Source organism: Etheostoma spectabile, chromosome 9 (assembly GCF_008692095.1).
Source record: "Etheostoma spectabile isolate EspeVRDwgs_2016 chromosome 9, UIUC_Espe_1.0, whole genome shotgun sequence".
NCBI classification, from domain to species: Eukaryota; Metazoa; Chordata; class Actinopteri; order Perciformes; family Percidae; genus Etheostoma; species Etheostoma spectabile.
In genome coordinates, this window is record NC_045741.1 from 7,527,682 (window position 1) to 7,541,593 (window position 13,912).

Below are 13,912 nucleotides of genomic sequence, written 5' to 3' on the forward strand. Positions count from 1 at the left end.
GAGGAGGGGAGGGTGGGGGGGGGGACAAAGATATAAATCACTCAGGGCTATAATCATCAGACTTCTTGAGGGTCTAACAAAAGCACACATTGTGAAAAACTGTTACAGTTAGTTAGTTAGTTACATAACACCTGTCTCATAAACAAGGAAAATTACGAGAGGAACCTGCAAAAGGTCTCAAGGATACAGCACAATAACACTCAGAACAGACACTATTTAATGCTAAATGTATACGTGACTAAAAGAGTGTGGTTCAAGTGGGAGTGGGAGTGAGTGAGTGAGTGAGTGAGTGAGTGTCTTTCCTAGCCTAGCCCAATCCAGTTCACAGAGGGGTCGGGGTGAAAAGGCTGAGCCCGATCCACATCCTTCCGAGGGAAAGTCGCAGGCACGCCACGGGAAGAACACATTCCTTAAAACACCGCCTGGGAAGCATGTGTTTATGGAGGAACAATGGCGGTGTATATATATGCATTCATTTGTCATCAAGTAAATGTCAGACTCCAACGTAACCTTCTCTTGAGTGGCTACAAAAGAGCCAAAATCAAGAGAGACAGAAATTGCTGTACGCTAAATATTTCATCAGAAGAGGACGAGATTGAAACGTGACACAAATGGGTCATGTTTCAATCTCATCTTCTTTTGGACAACTAGCGGCTCAATGTTCACATAATAAAATGTCTCATCTTTTAATTATCTCGCCCAGCCACGTCTGTGTGTATAGTGTTCGGATCAAGATGTTAGTCATGTCACTAGCGACTTCACTTTACCTGAAAACAAATAATAATGTTACACGTCACTAAACACTGGTCCTGCAATAAAGTTATAGTAAGGTCTAGTGCAAATGAAGTGAAGGAAATGTAGCTTTTCAGGATTTTTCATTCTGCTAGAAAGCTGTTAAACAAGGATGAAGCCACAAACATGACTCGGGAAGCTCGGCAATGTTGTTGTTTTTTTCAAGACTTTTAAATCTTTTGCTGCCACAGAGAGAATCAATGTGTCGAAACATGCAACACTACTTCATCTTTAAAACAAGTCTGTTTTGTCTTCTTAAATACAGTGAAAAGTCTGGCAAACAAGTGCCACAAATCCCACATCCTCTGACCTTCTGCCAGAAATACTCATCACCAAATGTGTATCCATCCGCCACTGAAAATAATCCCCAGCAAACATGCCCTTTAAATCAAAGAATACATTCAAGATTCGCTTCATCAGAGCCATAGACGGGGTAGGAAAGAAAAAATGTTTTGAAAAAATGTCAAAAATGGTCTATTTTTAAATAGGACAGAGCACAATGTTTTAAATTATACTTATTTGTAGATCTGACTCCTGTTTAATTGTTAGTTTGCTCACATGCTCATCATTGTGGCTACCTGTATTTCACTATTTTGATGGGGCTCTTGGGGTCCAATGGCAGATGACAAATGTGATAGGGTAAACATTATTTTTTCCACAATGTGGAAGATTTTGCTTGGGCAAACCCACCATGCTGCTGCCATTACCGTTACAAACATACATACAGACATACAACAGACATACATACATACATACATAGATTAAAAGCTAGTTAAAAGCTTTATAGATGCAGGGACAAACTCATTTTTAAATCTATTTAATCAACGTGGCGGGACCTCCTCCTAGAGGGCAGTAGTTCATACCCTGCATGGGGAACATGGGATGGGTCATCAACTATCTTGTTTGCCCGTTTTAGAGTAGTAAATAATAACCGCGCAGACCCACAGACATTCTCTTACACTAAAGCTGACGTTGCTACACAAGACTGTGACATCAGCGACCAGTTTAACAACAGGTGGCTGGACGTTTAATCATCCAAACCACACAGCCGCAGACACACACACACACATCATGTGTAATTTGATCTAAGCAGCTTCCTCTTTAGACCATATGGTAGCTCTCCAAGACAGAAAAAAACAAAACACAGAGGGAAATTCCACATCCTAACGAGAGAAGAACAAAAGGGAAAAAAATAGTGCTTTTCATGCGTGGGCTCCTCCTGTTGCCTTGTTCCTGAACACAAAGGACGGTAGCGGTGTGGTGTGTGCAGGAGCGGTGGGGACAGAAACTCACCTGGTCAGTGCTGGAACACCTTTGTGCGGCGACATAAAGTTGTTTTTGAGATTGAGGTGTGTGAGGTCCTGGCTGTAAAAGAGCTGAGCGGGCAGCTCCTCCAGGCTGCAGCACGACAGGTCGACTGAGTTCACCCTCTGGGACGCAACCTGACAAAGGACAACATGATGAGCACCTTTCAATTACAACAAGAGGTCGTAAAGATATGTTAATCCTGCTATCAACCTCATGATAAATTAAACCTTAAATTTAATGTAGTCAGGGTTCCCCCCAGTGTATTGTAGCCCACTGGGCCTAAGTTGCCCCCCTACCAGACCTTAGCCATTGGGGGGAAAAATGTAAATGTAAATGTACATTTAAGACATTTTTTAAATTACAGTTACAGTGGGAAACGGTTGGAAACTCACACGTAGTCATATTTTCAAATCTTAAAGACTTAAAGGTTTGGGGCGTAACTTTTTTATAATAATGAACATCTGTTACATTCAAGTTATTACCAAATGACTTGATACAAAGCTAATTAAGACTATCAGCCCCACACAACTCTCTCTGTATTTCTCAGTACGACTATGTTCAAAAGATTGTGGCGTCCGGCGACTTAAAAACCCGAGTGAAGATAATTACCTCTTCTGAAGAACAAGGTTCAAACGCATTTTAACCGATACTTTTTCATGACTTTTCGGCAAATTTCCATGACTATGTATTCCTGAAAATCTCAGTCGACATTATACAGTAAGAATAGAAATCTGTGTTAACGTTTATCCTCAGAGGTCTAACAATAAAAACGAATGATTCGTAATATCACGCCCAGAATAGAACGCTAAGGTTAAGACAATATATTAGAAATATATTTTTTTTTATTAAAAGATTTTTTCTTTTCTTTTTTATTAAATCACATATTATTATGCTTTAACAATTAAAAAAATGGGTCCGGGTCTTTTTATTTTTCCAAAACCCTTTCCAGGCCTGGAATGTGCATTTTTCAAAATCCATAACTTTTCCAGGTTTTTTCAAAACGGATGAACCTGCTACAAGGAACTGCATGGAGGAGGGGTGGGAAGGCTTGTATCATGTGGACGCGCCGACAGTTTTGGCCCCATCCTCACGGGGCCGACAGAAACCACACACAATAGCTTTAATGTAGGGCCCTATGGAGCTTTTTTAAATTCTTTATTTCACGATTCTGTCCATAATTTGGAATCACTGAAACTATTCGGCTCTACATTAATGCTGCCATCAGTCTGTGACTGGCCCCAGCTGAGCCCTCGTCGGAAAAAAGACACGTGCCACCGGGCCTAAACACATTTCTGGGGGAAACACTGCTAAGTTATATAAGTAATACACTAAAAGACCTGTTCTACCTGAAAAATCAAACATTTGATGTGTTCACACTAGGGGTGGAAATCTCTTGGCACCTCACAATTCGATTTGATTCAGAGGCAAATTATTGGATTTTAAACTGATCATCGACCGACCATGCAAAAAAAAAAAGAAATCTGTGATTTAAAAAATATACATGAAAAATCTGAGTTTGTTAGATTTTGACATATGCCGTATTGGTCACACACAAGTTTTAATGAAATGTTTTGTCTACTGGGGTTTTTATTGTGTAGTCATTCCATGATTTAATTAAGCCTTAAACACGCTGAGTCACCTTCTCTCACAGTGATCCTACACGTCAGATGCTGAGTCATGTTTAACCCTCATGTTGTCCTTGGGTCAAATTTGACCAATTTTCAGTTAATTGTTGTTTTTTGTCACAAAAAAAGTTGCCGTCGAAATAAGCATTACATTGAAAATATCCCAAAAAGCACCCACAACATTGAAAAAGTGACAAAAATGTTGGAAAAAGTGATAATAATGTTGAAAAAAGTGACCAGTTTTTGTTTTTCATGGTTGATGGGAAGACAACACAAAGGTTAAAGGTGGAGAACTGGCTTCTTAGAACATGAAACATGAGGTGGTCAGATGTGATGTGATGAAGTAGATGAAGTAGATGAACAGCCTTTTTGTGTTTTGCCTAGTTATTTTATGTATGTCTTACTAGATCATGTGTACACAACAACAACAACAACAAAAAATTCTTTCCTTTTGGCCATTTTTGTGTGTTTATTTTCTGCACTGTTGCCTAAACTCTAAGTTGTTGTCCATTATCCCGTCCTCTTTCAGTCACTCGGTTTTCTGATGTGTACATGTCTTGAGACAGTAACTTTTAAATAAAAATCAAGACATTTATAACAAAATGTAACAATAAAATCATCTGAATCGAGCAGTGAATCGTTCTAGAGAGAATCGCAATGCATCTAAGAATTAATTATTTTTCCCACCCCTAGCTGCTATGTATTTGTTAATAAGCATATAGTTCTATACCTTTAGAAATCTGTTAAAAAATGTTATGTCAGTTTCTAATTCATGCCACAGTTTAACTCCATACACAGAAACACATGTTACTTCTGTTGTGCTTTTTGGTTTAGTGAAGAATATGCAACAATAAGAATGTATTAATCATGGGAGCCAAGAGTGTAAGTGTGGACATATATATAGAATGACGTACCTTTGAGGCGGTCCTGTGCCAGCGGAGGTGCTCTGTGTAGGACTCGTAGCTGATGTAGTAGGTCTGACTCTGAGGACCGGCGGAGCTGAAAGCCAGACAGTGGCTGTGTCTCCGAACTTCATCCACCTGCAGCACACAACGTATTTTATCATCAGAGTTTCCTTGGATCTTGTTTTTTTTTTTTTAAATAGTCTTCCTAAATCCAGCCTACTCAACGACTGTGGTTCCAAAAAGTTGACCATTTCCATCTCTGTCCATTTTTTTTTCTTCTTTTCTAAACGTATATCCAATCTCTTTTGGAAATTAGAGCTTCAAAGATTAATTGATTAATTGTCAACTTTTAAAACCATTGCTATTATGATGGTTTGAGTCATTTTTTTAATGAAAACTTCTCTGATTCCTGCTGCTTAATTGTGACTATGTGTAGTTTCTTCACTCCTCTTTGAGTTTTGAAAAAACAAGACATTTGACAACGTCAGCTTGGGCTTTGGTAAACTCTGATCAACACTTTACACTTTTCACTGATATCTTCTAAACCATACTGTACATAAATGAAAATAATCATTCGTTGCGGCCCTAGCTGATTTAGAACAAATTGTTAATTTTACATTCTGGTATTTGTACGGATTACACAAATATAATAATTATATTAGGGGACCACTAAGGTCTATATAAAAGAGACTTCAGATACAGTATTAGGGACCACTAAGGTCTATATAAAAGAGACTTCAGATACAGTATTAGGGACCACTAAGGTCTATATAAAAGAGACTTCAGATACAGTATTAGGGGACCACTAAGGTCTATATAAAAGACACTTCAGATACAGTATTAGGGGACCACTAAGGTCTATATAAGGAGACTTCAGATACAGTATTAGGGACCACTAAGGTCTATATAAAAGAGACGTCAGATACAGTATTAGGGGACCACTAAGGTCTATATAAAGAGACTTCAGATACAGTATTAGGGGACCACTAAGGCCTATTTTAAAGCATCCAAAAAGCAGCATGTCATAGTACCTATAATACTGATTAACGGGTACCAAACCAGAATATTACTCAAGCAAGTTAAAGACATGAAAACACTTCAGAAAGTACCTTTCCGCCGATGAGAGGGAGGATGTGCATCTTGCCGGTGTGGGCGTGTTTCACAGATGAGACAATGAGGCAGGTTCCACTCAGCGTGACCTGGCGCTTCGACCAGCGGTTCACCGGCAGCGCCAGCTTCCCTTTCCGCACGTTGAACACCCCAGAAAGCTGCACGCGCTCTGAACCACCCACACTTCGAGGCTTGCCTGGAGAGAGAGAAGAGATTGCTTATGATAGTTAAAGTGTAACTCTCGCCAAAATGCAACCTAGGGTCTTTTTGTGAACATTACCGAGTCAAACTTTTGTTTAAAAAGCATAAATATGACGGAAACGCCACTTTTAAGATTTACCGTATTCTTGTTTTCCGCTCAACACTCTGTGTACACAAACAATGTTCTCAGTGCTTGTGTTAATGTGTAGAGCCCCTGGTGATACTTTGAGCAAAGTTTCACGTTGTATCGAGCCTTCTTAGTGTAAAAATAGCTATTTTGAGGCTAACATAAAAGTGCCCCTAGCACTGCCATTTGAGTGAAAAACTAGAATTTGGTAAATCTTAAAAGTGCCACTTCCGTCCTAAATATGCTTTGAAATGAAAGTTTGACTCAGGTACATTCACAAAAATACCCTAGGTTGCACTATGAGAAGAGTTACGCCTTAATACACACTGTTTTTCTGTTTCATAACGGCCTTTTGGAACAATAGAACATGCTATTTCTTTTTAGCTGCCTTGGATTTTGTGAATCAACTCTCTCACACTGGTTTTCTCGTTCACAAAGTGAAAGCCACAGAGAGCTATGCGGTTATATAAGTGAATTGTTGTTAATAGCCTGTGGGCTGAGAGAACGAGCGGTCACTCAGACGTGATCTGTTACATTAACCCCTTGCTGACACAAAAAACAGCCACAGTTACAGTGGATTGGCCCGAAACAGGTGTTCTCATTCATTGTGCTGAGCGTTTGAACACAGTGAAAGCAACCATGAACTGATATATAGATATATATATATATATATATATATATATACACATACATACTATACACACATACATACTATACACACATCACACATACATGCTCGCTTATAAACTGGGTTTTTTCGGTCTGTACTTTTTACTCTTTGCTTTGGTGATCACCCACGTGCACAGGTTTCACTGGGGCTAACCAACTCCTGAGTGGGGCTGTATCAAACCTCAATATGTCAGATTAAGAGTTTTTCTTTGATCAGATAGCTCTAGACTTAAACCTGACATCTTTAGACAGTATTCAATTCAGGCAAAGTTGCAGTACAGCTGCCTGTGATTGGACAACATTTAACAACTTATGATTCTTTTGTTAAAAATGTAAGGATTTGTAGAAATGCATGCTTCCATTCCCCAAAGTAAGGTTTTTGGAAAAAGTAAGAAGAACTTGGGTAAAAGGATGCCCAACCTTATTCTAGAGACAACTGGCGCTCAAACTTTTATAGATGTTTGAGGAAGACTAAGACAATTATGTTACAAACACCAACACACAGAAAAGTCGGCAAAAACTTGAAAGCAAATACTAAAGCCACTATTTAAAATTTAAGTGTTACTGGTAGATCTCGGTTCAAACAGGGAGGCCTGACACTGCAGACGCTGATGATGTCAGTAAATATAAATAAAGATATTAAGGCAACCACTGAAATTTAAGATAAACTTTGGTCACCTCAATATTGGCGTTTTTCCACTGCTGGTAACGGCTCGCCTCGGCTTGGCACGGTTCGGCTCGCCTCGGCCCATTCTATGTTCGTTTTCCATTGCAGATTGCGTAAAGCCGGAGCGTGGCTGGTCACTATAGCAACGCGTGATGACGTAATTTTCAGCGCGACTCACACGCACGTCGGCTACTCGCCACAGCCAAGAAATGTTTTGTTTCAAAAGAAGCTGAAGGAAGCAACAAAAATCACCGCTAAAAAAACGGAGTTTGGGAATTCTGACGGAGTTCAGACGTCGACATGACGGTTGTTCGCCACACAAAAGGGTAAGTTAAGTTTCCTGGTAACGTTAGCTAACATTTGCATGTGTTCAGCGTCGCAGTCAGTATTTACTAGACGCATATAAAGTACATGAACAACCATGATTACACACCACATGACTGATGCGGACTGTTTGTGTTTTAGAGCATTCACGCTTTGTAAAATCGCCGCCGCAGAAACGTCTGGTGGGCGATGTCCAACCGGTGAAACCTCTGGTTCTGACTACTGGGCTTCGTATAATCTGTATGAGAGTCACGGATAGGGCTGGGTATCAATCAAACATTTTCGATACCGGTACCAATACCGATACCTTTACTTCGATATCGGTTCCTGAACGATACCTTTTTCAATACCAGTTTTATAATATCAATTAGAAAGAAAATCACACACATCAGAGTCAGAGCTACTGTGAGGAGTATAAAAATAACAGTGAAGATAAGGTTAGCTGTTAACCAGCGACCCAATGGATAAGCATATTTTACAAACGGACAAAGTATTGTCTGTAAATGTTAGCTTTTGATTTAGCTAGCTACGCAGCAATAAATAAGCTACACGCTAACTCAGCACGATGCACGTGTTAAGTTGCAGTAACCTAATAAACATAAACCTGTTGAAATCCCAGACACAGTGCCGTCCTCGGTAGCCTACTCTTTGATGAGGCGGAGTCCGGTGGTGGATATTTTGAATCACTCGGAGTCGGCTCTGGTTTTGCATTGCCCACAGGCGGCTGAGAGGGAGGGCTGCGCAGGCTGCGGTCCGCTCTCTAGGTGGCATTTTTAGCGGTACAACGTTGCTCGCAACCAGTTCACAACAGATGCACGTGAACCCCGTCTGTCGGCGTAACCACGTATATTTTTCTTGGGTACGCAATCACGTTTAACGTTACAGCCAATCACCGAAACTTGGCACCGAAAGACGAGGCATAATTTGATACTGTGTAAAACCGAAACATTTCGGTCGGTACCATAAAAAAACCGAAGTTCGGTACCCAGCCCTAGTCACGGCACGTCTTATGACAACACGGGTGCATCTGGGACAGCAGAGCCAGGGGGGACACTGTCACAGGGTGCAGAGGAAGAAACCGGGATGTTTGGGAGGTTTGATGCGCTACTTGAAAAGTTAAATAAAAACTTTTGTTTATATATTGTCTTGTTTTTAAAGTAACAGTGTGCAATATTGGAAACGACATGAAGCCGCTAGTAGCCCGAACAGTTGAAAAGTGAGAATAGTGCAGAGAGTGGATAATCTGTCGGTGTCGGGCTAGATTTGTTTTAAATGTCCCGTTTGTTCTGGACACACACTCCGCACTCTTGATTGCTAACAACGCGGTCATAAGTGACGATTCTCTCCGACCAACCAGCGGTCTGCAGGTAACCACGTCACCTTTTGGTATCGCCTTGGCTCGCTTGGAACCTCGACTGAGGTAGTACTAAAAAAAGTACCTGGTAGCAGGTCCCAGGGACTTTTTTTTGTAATGGAAAACCAAAAAAAGCGAGTAGAGCCGTGGCGAGTCGAGTAGATACCACGCAGTGGAAAACCGCCATATGTATCTTCATACTAACACTATGAAGGTGTAATTCAACAATCAGTCGGTGACATCATATGGTGTCCTTTTCACAAATGCATAAAGCTTTTTCTCAGATAAATGTGACGTAAACTCAAACACGCCGTTTTAAGCTAAACAATATTGTGGAATTTGTATTGTGTGGGTCCACCCTTCCCCAAGGCGGCGCGGCCAAGACATAGTTGTTATAACACACACACACACACACACACACACACACACACACACACACACACACACACACACACACACACACACACACACACACACACACACACACCACACACCACACACACAACACACACACACACACCAACACACACACACACACACACACACACACACCACACACACACACACTACACACACACACACACACACACACACACACACACACACACACACACAAGCCCTTTCCTTCCGTCTATTTCTTTGACTGGGGAACATCCTGTCTCTCATCAAGCAGCCAATAGCCATTTCCTGTCCATGCTACATCTCATCGTTTTAGTGCATCTTGTCCGGGCCAAGGCCGGTGACCTTAAGTGCGCCAAGCACCTGACAATTTCCTTCCAACTTTCTTATTCACAGCAGTTACAAGACTGGCGTCCTTCCTCAAGAAAATGTTGTTTTTCAACAACAACAAAAACAAGACATTTTCCCATACGATTTATGTCTCTTTGTAGTCGTGTTGTGTCTCTTTTTGGTCATTTTTATTTTCTTTGGAATAGTTGTGGCTCTCTGTGGTCATTTGGCATATCTTTTTAGTTAGTTTGTGTCCCTTTGTGGTAGTTTTCATCTCTTCTTCACATTATTTTGGACCATCAGTACCACATCTCAGCCTAAAACAGTTGGAAAAGCTAGAGCAGATCATAAATAAATAACACTCCAAAGGCTTAAAGACAATGTGGCTAAAGGAGTTAGGGGTGAGGCTTCCTCCCTCAAAAAAAAAAAACTTCCCCATACATTGTGCCTCTTTGTGTGATTTTGTATCTCTTTTTGGTCATTTTTGTTTTTCTTTGGGGTTCTTTGAGCCTCTGTGGTCATTTGGCGTCTCTTTGTAGTCGCTTTGTGTATCTTTGTTGTAGTTTTGAGTCCCTTTTTCACGTTTTGGACCGTTATCATCAGCATATCTGTGTCAACAAACCGTGGAAAAGCTAGAGCGGATCACTCAAAAAGCTAAAAACAAAACTTGCTAAAAAAGTCCACTGGGTAAAAATTAATTTCAATTTCAATTTTATTTTATTTATAGTATCAATTCATAACAAGAGTTATCTCAAGACACTTTACAGATAGACCACACTCCTGAATTTACAAGGACCCAACAGTTCTAGTAGTTTCCTCCAGAGCAAGCAACAGTGCGACAGTGGCGAGGAAAAACTTCCTTCTAGGCAGAAACCTCGGTCAGACCCAGGCTCTTGGTAGGCGGTGTTTGACGGGCCGGTTGGGGTTAAACTACAATTATTAGATTTTAGAAAAGTTATTTAGTCACATCCATTTGGCTAAGGTGCTGCCCAAAACAGCTCAGATGCTACACCTAAACCTTATAACGGCAGGGAGAACCCTGGATTTCAGTTTAAATTAAACCAGCTGGTGTGGTGCTACTGTGATGTCCACACCACAAGGACAAAATGAGACATTTGCCTTCACGGCCTGTGGGTGCTGTGGTAGTTTTCAGCACCAGTATCAGACGCATTTGTTGGGTGAGTGTTTACCCTTGAAGAGTAAAGCAGTGACCTCTGGGTACTGCAGTTCTGAGCTGAAGAGGAGTCGGCTACTGCGACAGTCTCGGGGAGATCCGAAACACTGAGGAGGTGAAATCTGAGTTCCAGTAAGGTCACTTTCTCTTACTGTCAGCACAGTGTGTTTGTTTGTGTGTGTGTGTGTGTGTGTGTGTGTGTGTGTGATAGAGAGAAAAAAAAGAGAATTCTTGCCAGAGAGATTATGCTGAGTCAAAGGCCTGTAGCTCTAAACATCAACAATAAAGTACACACAGAGACAGCGTGGAAAAAAATAAATATAGAAAATGGGTTAGTTTAAAGAAAAGGTCGTAAAACGTCACGTTATAATGTAACTGTCACTTATTTTTTAGGCCTGCCTTTTATATTCAATTCAATCTTCAATTTGTTAAATAAAAGAATGTTGGAAATGATTTCCTTATATTTGTTTTATATATGGTGACGGTGCAGGGGGTATGACACGTGCCTTTGGTGTGGGAGACCTGGGTTCGATTCCCACTGCAATATATCAACCAATGTGTCCTTGAGCAAGACACTTAACCCCTGGTTGCTCCAGAGGCGTGCGACTTCTGACATATATAGCAACTGTAAGTCACTTTTGATAAAAGCGTCAGCTAAATGACATGTAATGTAATGTTTTAAATTCAACAAGCAATGTGTATTTTGGCAGAATGCTTAAAAGCAGCAGAAATGCAGAACTGAGCACCCTTTAATATCCGTTTAATGAAAGTAATATTGTTCTCGCAAAACTCAACAATATCGCATATTTCCCTCATATCGTGCAGACCTACGTCATATAATTACATCACTCCTCTGTATTTGTCCCCGTCATGCCGTCATACAGCATCTCACTGCTTGTTTCCCGGCGGTGTGTCTGCAGCAGCTGGAAGGGCCCCAGCTTTCAGCGGCCTAGCTCTAAGTCATGCTTTGTTCCTCTGTCATTTTACTGGGGGGGCGGGGGCGCGGGGGGTGTAGAGGATGACAGGGGCATTTGCCCAGCTTGTCATGTAACATTTGTAAGATAGAGGAAAGCCTGTTTTGAAGGCTTTGAGAAGTTAACGCCGTCGGAATGTGTAGTAATACTGGGTCTTTTGGGTGGTGTTTCTTGTTGTATTAAATAGAGCTGCATAGATTAATCCATTAGTTTTAAACTATTTTGATCATCAATTATCCGGATCAAATCATCTTTTCATAAAAAAATGAAGAAAAAAACCCCAAACTGATTCCACATTCTTCAACGTGAGTATGTTCTAGTTTCTTCTCTCCTCTGTGACAGTAAACTGAACATCTTTGGGGTGTGGACAAAACAAGACATTTGAGGACGTCATCTTGGACTTTGGGAAACACTGATCAACATTTTTCACCACGTTCTGACGAGACCAGACAACTAACCGATTAATCAAGAAGATAAACAACAGATATGAACAGCGATGAAAATAAGTGTTTAGTTGCAGTCCCTAGTATAAAACAAACAGAGAGAACAGGAGAAAAGAACAGGACTGAAATGAATTTAGAATGTGTTAATTTTAGAAATAACATTTTTTTTGGTTTTGTTTCTTCCTCCAACATCACACCACCACTCTAATCACTAACGTCTTTGCTGAGGGTGTCAAAAACAAGGTCAAAAACAACATCCAGTTGTGCTAATCCCAGAAGAGATCATGGCTGTTTTCCCATCCTCTTAGCCGGCTTGTCAGCAAAATAGGATTGTTATCAATAACAGCAGCAGCATCAACAGAAGAAGAAGAAGAGAAGCAGATCCCACAATGCCTCCTGATTTGTGATTGGTGTGCCCAAGAGCACACCTGTTACCTCCAGATGTGTCCGCCTGCAGACCTACACAAGAGGGCTTGGGTGGGTTCACAGGCAAAAACACTGGGTATTGTCCCACCAGGACAATTGAATACACTTGTTTAACAGTCCGACTGACCAAACACAATGACAACGCCCACGGTACACTGACAATGGGTGAACAATGACTGAGAAGAGACAAGTCGAGCACAGCTAAAGTGGCATGGTGTGACAAGCGGCTAGCGGCAAAGTGTAATAGGAAAAGAGCATTAAAAAAATAGTATTAATGTGGATGTCCTGGTTGTCTCATAAACATACAGTTAAAGCTGCAACTAACGATTACATTAAATACAGAATGATCTAGCGCTTACTGTGGCCAGGTTGGATCAGTGGTAGAGCAGGCGCACATGTGCTTCGAGGTTTACGCCTTGACACAGAGGTCCAGGGTCCAGGGTCCAAATCTGACCTGTGACGATTTCCTGCATGTCTTCCCCTCTCTCCCCCCTCTCTCCCCCCTTCCTCACCTAACTGTCCGGTAAAAAAAAAATTAAAGGCAGAAAAACCCAAAAAATAAAATTTAGCGATTATTTTCGCAATTCACTGATTCGTTGTTTGGTCTTTAAAATGTCAATCAGTGACTTCCAAAGTCCAAGATGATGTCTTCAAATGTCTTGCAGACCTGGGCAATATATCGATACTATATCGATGTTGTGATATGAGACTAGATATCGTCTTAGATTTAGGATATCATAATATGGTAAGTGTTGTCTTGTCATGGTTTTAAAGGCTGCATTACAGTAAAGTTATGACATTTTCTGAACTTACCAGACTGTTGTATTATTTGTCTTTACCCACATTACTGATGATTGTTTATCAAAAACCTTATTGTGTAACTATTTTGTGAAAGCACCAGTAGTCAACACTACAATATTGTTGTGGTATCAATATTGATGTATTTTGTCAAAAATATTGTGATATTTGATTTTCTCGCCCTGCCCTATTGTCTTGTTTTGTCCACAACTCAAAGATATTCAGTGTACTGTCACAGAGGAGTGAAGAGACTAGAACATCTTCACATTATTTAATCAGAGAATTA

General features: G+C 40.7%; 1 protein-coding gene across 1 annotated transcript in view; it reads right to left on the reverse strand.

Annotated features, from left to right (window-relative positions):
• LOC116695234 (PH domain leucine-rich repeat protein phosphatase 1) overlaps nucleotides 1–13,912 on the reverse strand; it is a 29,143-nt gene that overhangs the window by 13,194 nt on the left and 2,037 nt on the right. The window contains exons 2-4 of the mRNA XM_032525365.1: nucleotides 5,740–5,936; nucleotides 4,640–4,765; nucleotides 2,086–2,234 (exon numbers count right to left, since the gene is read on the reverse strand). Coding sequence (XP_032381256.1) covers nucleotides 2,086–2,234; nucleotides 4,640–4,765; nucleotides 5,740–5,936 — 472 coding nt within the window. The remainder of the gene's footprint in view (nucleotides 1–2,085; nucleotides 2,235–4,639; nucleotides 4,766–5,739; nucleotides 5,937–13,912) is intronic.